General features: G+C 48.7%; 2 protein-coding genes and 1 pseudogene across 2 annotated transcripts; all 3 read right to left on the bottom strand.

Moving 5' to 3' along the window:
- Positions 1 to 5,664: 5,664 nt before the first annotated feature.
- LOC113567145 (glycerol-3-phosphate phosphatase-like) lies at positions 5,665 to 6,747 on the bottom strand. Its single transcript, XM_026994321.1, has 3 exons — positions 6,573 to 6,747; positions 6,000 to 6,453; positions 5,665 to 5,945 (listed from the first exon to the last, which is right to left on the bottom strand). Exons 1-3 carry the CDS (start codon positions 6,745 to 6,747, stop codon positions 5,765 to 5,767), a joined length of 810 nt encoding a protein of 269 aa, XP_026850122.1. The 3' UTR covers positions 5,665 to 5,764.
- Positions 6,748 to 6,983: 236 nt separating this feature from the next.
- Positions 6,984 to 8,180, bottom strand: LOC113567147 (annotated as a pseudogene).
- A 6,525-nt stretch (positions 8,181 to 14,705) lies between these two features.
- LOC113567148 lies at positions 14,706 to 15,095 on the bottom strand. The gene has a single exon (XM_026994323.1). It carries the CDS (start codon positions 15,093 to 15,095, stop codon positions 14,706 to 14,708), a length of 390 nt encoding a protein of 129 aa, XP_026850124.1.

Consider the following 15,095-nt stretch of genomic DNA (forward strand, 5'->3'; position numbering starts at 1 on the left):
GATGTTAAAAAGATGTATCGCCAAGTGATGGTGAACGAAGCGGATCGGCAGTTTCAGCTCATAGTGTGGAGAAGAGACCCTTCTGAATCCTTGAGATTATACAAGCTCAACACTGTAACCTATGGGACTGGACCAGCCCCATTCTTAGCTATCCGGTGTTTGAAAAGGTTGAGTGAGTCTGCGAAGCTCTCATTCCCTAGAGCTGCTAACGTTATTGGGTCCGACTTTTACGTCGATGACTTGTTGACTGGTGCTGCATGCGTAGAGGAGCTAAGGGCAATTAAGTCCGAAGTGTCTCAGGTTCTTCAGACCGCAGGGTTTGAGTTGACTAAGTGGTTTTCAAACTCACCCGAGATCACCGCATCTAAGAGCACAGCCAAACCCATAACAATCTCGGATTCAGAGTCGACAAAGGCGTTAGGAATCTCATGGTTCCTACTGACGATGCCTTTAAGTTCAAAATTGACAATTCAGTTATGGGTCTCCAAGCGACAAAACGGAACATACTATCGGTGACATCAAAGTTGTTTGACCCCCTAGGTTTATTAAGTCCTATCGTTATAAAAGGCAAGATCCTATTGCAGGAGCTTTGGCTTAACAAACTAGATTGGGATGAGTCGATCCCGCTGCATTTGGAAACAGCGTGGAATAAGTTGAAAAATACACTATCTCAATTGGAAGACATATCCATATCTCGGTTTGTGTATTCCGATCCGATGTCACCGGTTCAAATACATGCCTTTGCTGACGCCTCCATAAGAGCGTATGGAGCGTGCGTCTATATACGTAGCAGAACTGCAGAAGGTTTAAAAGTATCATTGTTGACTTCGAAATCCAAAGTAGCGCCGCTCAAGACCAAAACGCTCCCAAGGCTTGAGTTATGTGCCGCTCACCTTCTCGCAGATCTCTGTCACAGAATCAAGCCCCTATTAAACGTGCCCATTGAACGAGTCGTTTATTGGTCGGATTCAGAGGTAACTCTCCATTGGATCCGGTCTCATCCATCGTCGTTGTCGACTTTCGTTTCAAATAGAGTGGCTGAGATTCAAGAGTGGTCAGATGATGCTACGTGGCGGCATGTACCCACGAAACAGAACCCAGCAGATATTGTCTCAAGAGGTTGTGACGTCGACGAAATCGTTCAGTCAATTTGGTTCGAAGGACCATCATTTCTGAAAGAGGAAGAAGAAAACTGGCCCAAGAACGCTCATTTCGAACACTCCGATGATCTTCAGCTGGAAAAGAGGAAGACTGCGGTCGGGCTGACCGCGGCTGTGCGAAGTTCGGAGCTGTTAGATGTCATCGAGGGATTCTCGTCACACCTCAAACTGCTTAGAGTGTTTGTGTATGTGTTCCGCTTTATAAGAAAATGTGAAGACCCAAGCCTAAAATTCGAAAAAACTATCTCACCGACCGAATACAATGAAGCCTTTTATAAAATTGTCGAAATCGTCCAGCATCACGAGTATCAAGGAGAAATCGAAAAGGTTAGGAAAGGATCTACAATTGGTCCTAGTCTTCAGCGGTTGAACCCATTCATCCATGAAGACACAGGGACTTGGTGTAACTTTTCGTTGTTGCGAGTGGGGGGGCGACTAGCTAAAGCTCCTATATCATACGATGCCAAGTTTCCTCTGCTTTTGACTAAGCGCTCGCAATTCGTGCGAAGCTATATTCGTCATCTGCACCATTCGAATTTTCATGTCGGCCCACGAGCATTTGTGAGCATCCTTCGACAGAGCGTGTGGATAGTGAACGCTCAGGAGGTCTGCCGTCAGACAGTTCGATCATGTATGCGCTGTTTTAAATGCAAGCCTCGATTGCTGACGCAACTCATGGGAATTTACCCGCAGATCGACTCCGTGCTCTCCGCCCATTTTCAATTTGCGGCGTTGATTTTTGTGGATCAGTGCACACGACATTGAAAATTCGCGGAAGGCCCCCATACAAGTCATACATTGCGCTTTTTGTTTGTTTTGCGTCCAAGGCGGTTCACCTAGAAATAGTTTCCGATCTAACCACTGATTGTTTTTTGTTGGCTTTTCAAAGGTTCGTCGGGCGCCGAGGATATCCCCAAGTCGTTCATTGCGACAACGGGACGAACTTCGTCGGAGCGAGCCGCCATCTCAGCGCTCTGCGGATCAGGCTCAAGGAGCAGGGAGACGCAATTCGCGACTTTGCGTCAAAAAACGGATGCGAATTTGCGTTCATACCGCCGCGAGCTCCTCACATGGGAGGGCTATGGGAGGCAGGTGTAAAAACTGCCAAGAGCCTACTCCTACGGGCGGTAGGCAGCGCGCTCCTAACCGCCGAAGAGCTCGCCACAGTCCTCGTCGGCATCGAGGCCATAATGAACTCGAGGCCGCTGGGAGCCATCAGCCAAGATCCAAGCGACGGCGAGGCCCTAACACCCGGGCACCTGCTGACAGGCGGGTCGCTCATCGCCCCCCCAGCACTGCGGACTCCGGACCAGGAGAGTCTCAGTTGCTTGCGGCGATGGCGACTTGTCTCGTCAGTCAGGCAAGCGTTTTGGCAGCGATGGTCCCGCGAATATGTCCTGGGGCTGCAAATTCGGGGCAAATGGCACCAGCAGCAACCGAACCTCGAGGAAGGAGACCTCGTCATCGTGGCCGAGGACAATCTGCCGCCTCAGGAGTGGCTCGTAGGGAGGGTCATAGCCACGCACGCAGGAGAGGACGGCATGGTCAGGGTCGTCGAAATAAGGACTAGCACTGGAGCGGTTTTTCGGCGGCCCATACACAAATTAGCGCCGCTCCCAATGTGTTGAAGCCGATGCAGGCGTTCAACGGGGCCGGTGTTGCGTGACCTTCCATCCATGGCCACAATTATTAGTTATAGATGGAATTATGAATTATGAATTATGAAGTCTAGTGTAAGTTAGGCTAGGGCAAAGCGGGAGCGCAATAAAAGCTCGCTCTCTCGCTCTTGGCGAATTCGCCCCGCTTTGCCACCGTAGGATAGCTAGAGTAAGAGATTTGAATTGTGAAGAAAATATAGTTGTTCGCCAACCTTGAAATAGATCGAGCGTATCAAGTTTTTCGCCCCGCCAAATAAATAATTTAAATTACAGCCACCCAAAGCTTTCGGTAACTGATTAGAAAAACTCTTCTAATATACCTGTAAGTTTTAGAGAGAGAGCACACACACATGGATACGCATGACCACGGCTAACACCGGATTATCTTGATCTTCTTTTCTTTTTCTTTTTGTTTAGGGACTTTTTTTTTGGGCATATATAGTGCATAAATCAAATTATTCCATATTTAACTTCTATATATTATTCTTTATTCAATATATATTCGTTTATTCAGGTTCGATGGGGGTAGGTCTTGATACATAGACCAAGGTGTAGGCGCACGGAAAAAGCTCCAAGCAGCTGGTTTCGTTTCACGGGCAAAAGGGGCAACGGCCTAACAAGCGCATATATGTTCTTTGGGAGTAAATGCACAATGGGCCACAAAGAGGTTCATACGAGTTCTGCCCGTTCCGTTGGGGTTTATTTAATACACTTAACCTGCACATGCCATGATCTGACTTTTAGGTTAGGGCGAAGCACGGTGACAAAAAAATTCGGGTCAGGGTCTCTTTTTTATTGGACGAGTCTGGTTATTCCTTGTCATTAGCAAGGAAGATCACTTGGCACTTTTTGTTTAGGGCTCTTGGCCCGGTGGCTGGATGGACCACTCTCGGTCGCGACGACTCGCGTTGGGGCGGCGAAGAGCTCGCTGCTGCCGGCGCTAAAGCTCGGAAACGGCTGAGGGGCCGCTCTCTGTCGGCGCTGAAGCTCGGGAACTGCTGAAGGGCTCGATGTGGTGGATGGCGTTGGGGCTTTAGGTGGAGTTTCCCAACTCTACGGTGGACCGCTTTGGTGGAGGGCGTTGGGGCGTTGGGGGGGAGCGTCCCAACTCTACGGTGGCCCGCTTTGGGGCGATCGTCGGAAAAAACTGCACCATCCTCTGCACAGTGGATGGGGGATTGATTTCTCTACTGGGTGGATGGGGTCTTGCTTTCGAAAGGCCGGCGGATCGTGCTGATCTACGGAGAACTTTTATTTGATTTTTAACTTTTATTAAATTTTTTTCTTGAGAGCTGGATAAGTACGTCCGTACTGTTCGGATACCATGAGGAGAGAGCGAGCTGCTTTTCCCGGAAATCAAGGCCTCATCCCATCGTTCTTCCCTTTTTCTTTCCGATTTGTCAAAATGACAGTGGGAGGAAGAGGCCGATTAAAACGTCAGCCAAAAGAAATAATATAATAAATAATATGGCGTGTTAAAAGCTTAGCTTTCTTGAACCCAACAGAAGACTTAGCCTATTCGCGTAGCATAATTTTAGGGAAAATTAAGACGTCGATGCAAACAATTTTTTTTCTTACAACAAGCGCACTACATAATCCCCCCCACTTAAATCACGCTTGGGGTGGGACACCCAAAGTGGGATCCGCTGACTGATCACATTGAAGGTCGGGCGTTTACTCTCGGCTATTTTGTAGGCCGGGCATTGAATGATCGCGCTGAAGACCGTTCATTGAATGACTGCTCGCGCCGAGGGCCGGGCATTTGCTATCCTCTTCTGGGTCTGGGTACGAAATATATAGCCGGGCTGGTTGGTCTTCGGGAGGATTCCGACGCTCACTCGGCCTCTACCGCTCACGACGCGCTGCTCGCCGCGCCCGTGTCGCTCTCTCTCCAGCGATTTCTACCCAGCTTCGGCTCGGTTCCCTTTCTCTGCCGTCTTGCCGCGGCGCTCTCCTCCTCGTGTGGGCGCGGCGGCCACGTGTTGACGCTATGGCTAGGGAGGTTAGGGAAGCCAGCCTCGGCTGTACGTGAATAATGGTCGACCTCACGGGCGGTTTTACAGAGATATACAGCTATTATTGGCCTAATGGTTCCGACTGGCATAGTACAGTCCCGATTGCCCTGCTACTCGTTATACCCGATACTCAAAATGAGTATTGGGGTATATTAGATTTGTGGTGAAAATGGATGTGTGTAACGTCCAGAAGGAATCGTTTCCGACCCCATAAAGTATATATATTCTTGATCAGCATCAATAGCCGAGTCGATTAAGCCATGTCTGTCTGTCCGTCTGTCCGTCCGTCCGTCTGTCCGTCTGTCCGTCCCCTTCAGCGCCTAATGCTCAAAGACTATAAGAGCTAGAGCAACGATGTTTTGGATCCAGACTTCTGTGATATGTCACTGCTACAAAAATATTTCAAAACTTTGCCCCGCCCACTTCCGCCTCCACAAAGGACGAAAATCTGTGGCATCCACAATTTCGACGATACGAGAAAACCAAAAACGCAGAAACGTAGAGAATGACCATATCTTTTAGACTGCAGAATCTGAATTGGATCGTATTATTATTATAGCCAGCATCAAGAAAACAATTTCATTTTTTCTCCGCCCTGTCTCTCTCTAACCCTGTCTCCGACCCCCGTAGCAATTATTAGTTCGACAGTGTCCCGTGAGTGCTATCCGGCGATTGCCTAGGCACCCTCGGCGATGCTTGTCGATATCCCCGATCCCCGTAGCAATTCTTAGTTCGAAAGTGTCGCGTGAGTACTATCCGGCGATTGCCTAGGTGCCCTCGGCGACGATTGTCGATACCTCCGGCCCCGTAATAATTCTTAGTTCGACAGTGTCCCGTGAGTGCTATCCGGTGATTACCGGAAGCATTACATTTAGAAGGTGTACGAGATGGATGGGCATGCATTCATGTGTTGTGTTCATGATCGACAGATCTAGCAGAGGAACTCCCGCAAGTGTCCCAGAGAGGGCAGATAGGTGTCTGGGATCATGTCCACTTTGCTGTGTCCTTCGTCATTGCAAATCTGGCGCACCTCTTTCAAGATGCTGACGCCGGTGCCCACGAAAAGCGATTGGAAGCCGCAGTTGCTGGCGAACAGAATGTCCGTGTAGAGACTGGAATAGGCGGGTGAGGTAAGAGCAGGTGGGGCAGGAGGACGGACCACTTACGTGTCGCCAACCATCAGCGTGGACTCCCGCTTGAGGACGCCGCATTGCAGCAGCTGCTCCACCATCAGGGGATTCGGCTTGCCCAAAATCAGCGGCATTCGGCCAGTGATGGCCTTCACGGCGGCCACCATGGCACCGGCGCCCACAATCATCCGGTTTTTGCCCACCGGATAGGCGGTGTCCAGACAGGTGCCCAGGAAGAGGACCTTCGGCTCCTGGAGGTACGAACTGGCCCTGATTATCTTCGGCACATTGAAGCTCTCATCCTTGCCGATTATCACGGCGCCCACCTCGTGATCCAGGTACATATCCTTGGCAAACTGTTCCATGGGCTTGAGCAGCTTCTCCTTGCCCACAGAGAAGCTGCAGATGTTCTGCCTTGGCCAGCTCATCGACAATGGCCGACTCCCCGACGATGTACGCCTTCTTTTTGAACCCCTTCGCGCTGAGGAACCTGGCCACGGACAGCGCCGAGCTCAGTATCTGCTCTTCCTGGATCTCGTAGCCGAACTGGTGCGCCTTCGCGGCCAGATCCTTGGTGAGCAGACCCGAATGGTTGGTCGCCACCAGCACCTGCCTGCCCGAAGCTCTTGATCATATTAAAGGTCTCCACTGCCCCATTGATCGGCCGGTTCAGGTGCCACAGAACACCGTCGGCATCGAATATCACCGATTCGATTGTGGTCAGCCACTGGCGCACCTTCTCCTTGGGTATTTTGGTCAGATCCGTGCAGGTACGCTTGAACATGGCTCAGCACGGGACTACAACTGCTCGTAGGTGATATTTTGAAACAACAATAAAACAGTCAAACCACAATTGACATTCCACACAGCCAGTACTAGATTGTGAGTTTTCTCAGAAACCAAGATCTCAGATCCAATCAAAAAGCACTGTTTGAACAGAGCAAGCCCAGCACCGAGAAATAATAGGTACACATCGTATTAACCGCTCTCAGGACCCTTCTCGGGATCCCCCCTAAAGGGCGCGCCAGTGCCACATAAATTTAATTATCAAACAATTATACATTCCCCCCACAGCGAGGGGTATCAAAAGTACTGCCGTAAGAGCGTGGTGTCTATCTGTCTGTCTAAAGTAATGAATGTAGTCTAAGGGGTAAGGTGTAAGGGGTAAGGTGTCAGGTGTAGGGGCCTTAATAGTTTCGGGAGGGTATGAATGGCAGCAAGTCCGAGAGCCTGTGCAGATACAGGTCTGGTATCTGCTGGTACGCAATGGCCTGCTTAGAGGCCAGGGCATGGCGGACATCCTGGACACTGCTGACGCCAGTGCCCACCAGTAGAGTGTGAAAGCCGCAGTTGTAGCCGAACTGCATATCCGTGTACATGCTGGGCGGGAGGGGGGAAAGGCATGAAAGTAAGCGAAAATACCATATAGGAGTGAGAAACTCACGTGTCGCCCACCAGCAGGGTGCGTTCCGGCTCGATGACACCCTGACGTATCAGATGGGAGCAGACATAGGGACTGGGCTTGCCGCAGGTGAACGGGGCCCGCTTCGCCACCGCCTGTATGGCAGCCACCACGACTCCCGCCCCGGGCACTTGACGGTCGGCAGCCACTGGAAAGGCGCGATCGCGATTGGTGGCCAAAAAGAGAGTCCTTGGGTCCCGGAGGTATATGCTGGCCTTGGTCAGCTTCAGCACATTGAGGCCCAAGTCCATGCCGACGGCCACGGCGCCCACATTCGCATCTAAGTACATTTTTTACACCTGGTCCACCATGGAGTTCTCCTGCGTGGAGGCCAAGTCCAGCGGCAGACTCTCGATCCCGACCTGCCGCAGCTCGTCCTTGATGCCCTGGCCACCCACGATGTAGACCTTGCGATTGAACTTCCGCTCTCGCATATAGCGGGCCAGAGCCTGCGCCGAGGAGAGGATCTCGTTCTCGGCTATCAGGAAGCCCATGCTGTGTGCCTTCTTGCTCAGGGCCCGGCACGAGGCCTCCGAGTTGTTGGTGCAGATGAACGAATTCTTGCCCATCGCCCGCAGGGCATTGAACGTATCGGCAGCTCCCGTGAGTGCCTGATCGTGGCGCCACAGCACCCCATCCGCGGCGTAGACGATCGTGTCGAAGGTCTTCAGCAGTTGGCGGACATTATATATGTTTGGTTCCAGCACCTGGCAGCCGCCCATCCGCAGCACTCGCCGCGACAAAACGAAATTCATTCTCAGTCCGTATCCGAATCAATGTGGGCTGATGATCGACTAAGTATCCTCTAAACTCAGGGCATACTATGGCTTGAAATCTCCCCTGAAATCTTGCACTCTGCTTGTGGCTGCTAAAATCAATGGAAAGTTTGTCCCGGGACCCCGTGACCTTTGAGCTGTCGCACTTAATTCACTAAACTTTTGCTCATTTTGCTACTTTTGGCCAAGACCGGAATGGACCCTGGCTGTGGTTCGGCTTGGGTTTGGGCTGGGGTTTGGGCTTGGGTGCGGGTCCGGGTCCGGGGGCAAACATCGCGGACAACTTTTAATTGTGCGCAACGACTGAAGGCCAAACGGAGCATCCCCCTCCCCCGTACCCAGTCCTGGGGGAGCCAGTTCTCTGCCAAGGATTCGCGCCTTTTCGACCAGCAGCCAACGCCCCGATGCGCCAATTAAAATGGCATTCAGGCTTTATTGTTGACAGGTCCTGTCTCCTACGAGCGACCAAATCCGACACTTGTCCACTGCCCAGCGCCCAGAGACAGGGACAGAGGGAGAGAGAGACATTCCCTCGCACCTTGACATAAATTCATTAAATCTTGTCCGGGCTTTCAAATCTGCCGCAGTTTAACGGATCTCTGTTGAATGGCCCCCGGTCAAATGGCGGCTCACGGCTCTTAAAATAGAGGGCGAAAAATCGACGCAAATTGGCCAACAACCGGGGGGGAGCAGAGCTCGAGACCGTGCCGGGGATAAGCCGCTGCCTCCGGGCCAAGGCAAAAAGCCAGGAAACGCGACTTTCGAAATTTCCGCCCGCCCCGCGATATGATAATTTGCGTGAGAGGAAAAACGAAAGATTGGGGATATTTTTGAAGCCCCCAGTACATGATTTTCTCGCTCAGGGGAAAAGGAAACACTCACATGTCAATAAAGTATTTACTTAGACCCACGCAGACTCAAACGTCCCATCGAACATAAAAAATACAAAAATTTGCTGAATAACACATCATTAAAATTTGTATATAAACCTAATCACTAAACTCTTAAAATATGTAGTAAGCCAATGTAAATATCACTAATATTAGATCATAGTTTAAGTAAAGCTGATTTGTAATAAAAAAAAAAAATAAAAAAAAAAATTACTTAGATTTAAATCTATTAAAAATCTATTAAATTTGTAAGAATATATTTACGAGTGTGTCGAATATTTTCAGATTAATTTTACTACAATTTCCATAGTCGGTATCTCAGGGCCTCGCCAATTAATTGCAGCCCAAAAGGAAATCCTCCTTGAAAGTTTTGTCGCCTGTGAAATATATCTAAGCACCTTCTGTCTCTTTACGTAAGGTTTGAGTGTGTGTGGATTTGCAGCATAACTCAATTTCCTCAAGTGGAAAGCGCTTTACATTTTTCCCAGTTTTCGCAGTTTACCCAACACTAGATGGGGCCCACTGATGGATGGCTTGGGGCGGAAGTAGAAGCAGAAGCAGAAGCAGAAGCAGAGGCAAGTGGCAAATCCACATGGAATGCATTCTCCATTCTCTCTGCAAACAATACAAGAGCGGAGCGGAACAACAAACGAGCAAATTCCACTCGACTAGGTATCGAGAGGCAATAGTATCCAAATGGAATTTTAAGCACAAAGTTTGACCAAACTTTTTTCGGAACCCAGAAAAAAGCAGAAAACGAACCAAGAACCGAGCACCGAGAAACGGAAACTTTTTTATTAAGTTTACAAGAAAAAGTTAATTTCTTGGGCCTCCCTCGGAGTTCAGTGGGGGCCCTGGGGCTGTTGTTTTTTCCCTAATTAATACCTCGAGACGAAGGCTGAAATCCACTTGATTTATATGCTAATCAGTGGCCGGTCGCCGCAATCCACTCTGCCTGGGGGGAGGGGCACTAGTTCCGGCTCGAGCTCGGGGCATCGACAGTCGCTTAAATCATGTTACGGGTTTTTTCTCTCTTCCGAATGGTGGCCCCCTATCTGGTGGCATGGTGACAACAGTGGCCAACTTTAAATTATCCGATATCTGCGTATAAATCATCCGAAGATAGCATCATCAGCTGGGTTCACAAGGCTTTCGAGTTGAATTTCACAAGCTTGACACAATTGAAACGTTTTTGTTGTTTCATGAAGCACAAGCAATACATACCCCCCGACTCCTCACACCCCTTCCCGAATGCTAAACATCTAAGCTGTATTTCTAAGGATTTTACCACAAGCACGGACATGACACAACGGTTTTTAACGAAGCCTGATCGGTAATAATAACAAATTCATGCCTTTCGATGTAGGCGCGAAACTTTTTAACACACAGTACAGCTGCTAAACACTCTTTTTCTGTAACCGAGTAATTTCGTTGGCATTGCTTTAGCTTTCTAGACATATATGCGATCGGAACCTCGTTACCTTCTACATCTTTTTGTATAAGTACTCCGCCCACGCCAGTATGACTCGCATCGCAGTGAATAGCGAATGGAATCCGAAAATTTGGACTATGCAAAACGGGAGCACTGCAAAGTTTACCTTTCAGGTCTTTAAATGCAAGTTGGACCTCATTCGTCCATTCAAACTTACGTTTCTGTTTCAACGTGTCCGACAATGGAGCGGCCAGACCGGCATAATTTCGAATGAATTTATGATACCAGCCAGTTACTCCTAAAAACCTTCGTACGTATTTGACTGAACGAGGTGTTGGGAAATCCCGAATGGCTGAAACCTTTTCTGGATCGGTTTTAATAGTTCCATCCCCAATGACATGGCCAAGGTATCTTACTTCCTTCAAACAAAATTTACTTTTTTCGACATTAATTGTTAACCCAGATTGTTTTAACCGAGATGCTAACTGGGATAACACACGCACATGGATTTCGAAGATACAACGAGCAAATCATCTAGATAGACGAACACTTCATGTCGTAACTGAGAGGGTATAACTTTATCCATTAATTTACACATGGTTTGTGGAGCGTTGGTTAGTCCAAATGGCATCACTGTGTATTGATACAGGGGTCTCCCCGGGACGGTGAACGCGGTCTTTTCGCGAGCGTCTGAAGTCAATGGGATCTGCCAATAGGCATCCTTCAGGTCGATGCTGGAAATATATTCAGCTTTTGGTGACGGCTTAATATTCCATCGATCAAAGGCATGGGATATGCGCTCTTCACTGTGACTTCGTTGACCTTACGGCTGTCGAGACATATTCTCACCTTTCCAGGTTTCCTAACGAGAACAACTGGTGACGACCATGGACTATCGGACTCCTCAATAACGCCAAGCGCTATCATTCTATCTACTTCCTCAAAAATGACCTTTTCGACGGCAGGAGATACCGAATAGTGCCGCTGTTTAATTGGCTTTGCATCCCCTATATCGATATCGTGACTTATCCAGCTGGTTCGACCTAGACCTTCTTTTTCGAATGACGGGAACTTTTGGATAGCCTCTGACAACATGGCCTGTTGCGAATCCGTTAGGCTGCATATGGTCTTCCTTGGCTAAGGCAGCAACTTCGGGCTTGGCATTCTGGGTTACTACACCTGGAGGTAACAATTTAAATGCAGCCCAAAAGTCCATGCCAAGGTATAATTCTTGAGCGAAATACAATGTTATGGGTTTAGTTTCATTTCGAAACAGCACGGGAGTGGAGATCTTGCCTACAATTTTCTGCGCAGCTCCATCAGCAGTTCGCACAGATGCATTAACGGTTTTGACGGTCGCATGACTAACTTTCAACGCTAACTCCCCTCCTATACAACTGATTGTTGCTCCTGTATCCAAAAGACCAGTGACTGTTCTCCCCAATAGTTGGACCTCTGCATACGGTCTTATGTCCTGCGCATTCCCAACTACGGCGGATAACAAAACTTTTCGTTCTTGCTTTCGTGCTACATTATACGCACATCTACGCAACTTCATTCGTAGGGAGCGTTGGCTACCATTCTCTATCTCTGTCCTGGTTGGTAAGTCTGGTATTTGTGACATGGCCGGTTGAGGTGGTAGCGAGTTTGTTTTTGAACTCGTTACTCCGTATTGGTGGCTTTCGATACCATCTGTCTGCGTGCACTGATCAACGGTGCACGAGCTGCCAAGTTTTTTGGATTGCATTTTCTACAGTGTCAGCTTTCCCACACCCATAACAAAAAACCCTCCGCTCTCCAGTACATTCTTGGTAACGGTGACCTAACTTCCCACAATTCCAACAGTTAAGGGTCATGGCATCAATACTTGCATCATCTACACCATCAGCATCGTCATCCGTCTTACTGAACGTTTGATGCATCTCATTAATATGTCGTTTAGACGCAGCACGCTGCAACGTTGTCGTAGATTTGGACAAGTTCTGCAAGAATCGCTCACGAGTACGAACTATATGACGTAGCTCTGCGATGCTCTTGATGGGTACATACAAGATTTCGTGTTGAATTTCTGGAAATAAATTGGCTTTAAGAGCTTCTAACAGATAGGGTTCAGTCATTGGCTGTACTAGTTTGTCTGCCAATGCGACTATTGCTTCATAAAATAAATCAAACGGTTCATTTGGCTTCTGTTTCCGCTGCGTGATCGCTGAGCGGATATCCAAATCGGTACGTCCGTATTGAATTGAGTCTTGAGTGCTACGCACAGGTCGGACCATCGGATCAGGGGGACACTCTTGTGGTATCGCCAATTACTTTGACATCAGGCATTTTCGTCTGGTTGGCGGTTATTTTGGTTTTTAGATCCTCATACTCAACTGATTGAAACTGTGGTGAACTGCGATCTTTCAGACTGTCCATTTGGAGCTCGGACAGGTCTTCAGTATAGGCTCGGGACAGGGCGTCTGGCACTTTGTTGTTGACTCCTTTTCGGTGATGAATTTGGAAGTCAAAACCTTGTAATTTTAACGACCATCTGGAGAGACTAGAGCTCACATCCGATTGACTCATAAGCCATTTTAACGAAGCCTGATCGGTAATAATAACATATTCATGCCTTTCGATGTAGGCGCGAAACTTTTTAACACACAGTACAGCTGCTAAACACTCTTTTTCTGTAACCGAGTAATTTCGTTGGCATTGCTTTAGCTTTCTAGACATATATGCGATCGGAACCTCGTTACCTTCTACATCTTTTTGTATAAGTACTCCGCCCACGCCAGTATGACTCGCATCGCAGTGAATAGCGAATGGAATCCGAAAATTTGGACTATGCAAAACGGGAGCACTGCAAAGTTTACCTTTCAGGTCTTTAAATGCAAGTTGGACCTCATTCGTCCATTCAAACTTACGTTTCTGTTTCAACGTGTCCGACAATGGAGCGGCCAGACCGGCATAATTTCGAATGAATTTATATGGTTTTATTGGTTGATTATTTATGTACATAGAACATATTTTATACGTAATTATATGTAAGCGCCAGAGTTTGTATCGCAGTCGATGACTGCAGTAGGGATTTTCTCCCTGTTTTGTTTTTTTTTTGCATCTCTGTTTGCAATTTTTATACCCGATACTCAAAATGAGTATTGGGGTATAGTAGATTTGTGGTAAAAGTGGATGTGTGTAACTTCCGGAAGGAATCGTTTCCGACGCCATAATGTATATATATTCTTGATATATTCTGTCCGTCCCCTTCGGCGCCTAGTGCTCAAAGACTATAAGAGCTGCTGTGGCGCTACAGACTGTAATCACAAATGGGAATAGCCATAGCCGGGCGAAAGGGCTGCACACGAGTATGTCCACTTCCGGGCCGAGTCTTATGCAATCGGTTCGGTAATCGGATCCCAAGAAGAGCCGGCGCCTCCCTTGGCCCCCTTCGCACAGGTAGTCTTGACCCTGTTTACATATCGGGGCTTGCTCGGGTTGTCCGTGTGGCAAGGGATTGAAATCGGAGGCGTACCCCAACCAGCGCCCAAGAGAGCCCAGAAAACGGATGCTTCTACGGATTCTGGATCAGGGATCATGGGTCGTGGATCGTGGATGATGACGCTTTTGTTGTGTTGTTTTGATCACTGATCACTGAATCAACACGAGTACAGTGAATATTTAATGACTCATTCCGTGCCTCCGAAGTGCGTATGCGGGGGCCTGCAATTGGGGGCAACAAAGGCCCCACGGCTGCCACAATCGCTGCTGCAGCGGAAATGTTTTGCTGCTGCTGCATGCTCTCCTCCTCCGTTTATCATAGAATAAATTGCAGAACAAATATGCAGCGAAATAAAAATAATAATAATAAATGCAATCACGGGGATGAGGGATGAGCAAGTGGCCTCCCGTCCAAACGGAACGGATCGTAATATGCATAAACGATATATCTGATCGACTGGAAACTCTTGTGTTTGAATTTGACTTTGAATTTCGAATATTTCGGCATATATTTTCATTGCGGCCAAAAACGGAGAGACGATTCCGTTCATTGCGATTCTGGCATCAACGAAAATAGATGCCCAAATGGAAGTGCAAACATCTCTGAGGGGAGGGGTGGAGTGTCGGGCGTGTGGACGTTTGTCTTCTGTCAGTGTGTGATTGAATACTGCTTGCTGCTTTCTGGTCGATGGCTGCCCCCTAGAGCACGAGGTGCAGACGTATCTGGAACACCAGCTCCTTGACGGTCTTCTTCAGGAGCGCCGCCAGGGACAGGATGAATCCCAGGAGGCTGAGGGAGAACAGCCAGGGCGTGGTCATGAGCACGCCAAAGAAGACGAGCGTCTCGTCGCCCCGGGCATTGGCCATGCGCCATAGCAACTGGCGCTGGATGGTGCGCAGCTTGAACTTGCTGTTCCACAATCGGAGGCGCGTCGAGCCGACGGTTTCGTTGACGCACACGGTCTTCTCGACCAGCCAGAACACCGCGCAGCACAGCATCAGTAGAAACAGCAGCACGACCTTGACCACAGCGGTCTCCAAGACGAGGTGGTACAAGGCCACCATGCGCTGACGGTGCTCCGGCTGCAT

The sequence above is a fragment of the Drosophila persimilis genome, unplaced genomic scaffold (assembly GCF_003286085.1).
Source record: "Drosophila persimilis strain 14011-0111.01,24,50 unplaced genomic scaffold, DperRS2 tig00001989-arrow-arrow-pilon, whole genome shotgun sequence".
Lineage (NCBI taxonomy): Eukaryota > Metazoa > Arthropoda > Insecta > Diptera > Drosophilidae > Drosophila > Drosophila persimilis.

What these genes read in the sequence shown, in the direction of transcription:
- LOC113567145 (XM_026994321.1), bottom strand. Translation starts at nt 6,747, where the DNA reads ATGTTCAAGCGTACCTGCACGGATCTGACCAAAATACCCAAGGAGAAG. An exon ending in CAAGAGCTTCGGGCAGGCAG is followed by an intron (nt 6,454 to 6,572) that starts GTGCTGGTGGCG and finishes GTCCGTGGCCAG; the next exon opens with GTTCCTCAGCGCGAAGGGGT. An exon ending in ACGCTGATGGTTGGCGACAC is followed by an intron (nt 5,946 to 5,999) that starts GTAAGTGGTCCG and finishes CGCCTATTCCAG; the next exon opens with TCTCTACACGGACATTCTGT.
- LOC113567148 (XM_026994323.1), bottom strand. Translation starts at nt 15,095, where the DNA reads ATGCAGCCGGAGCACCGTCAGCGCATGGTGGCCTTGTACCACCTCGTC.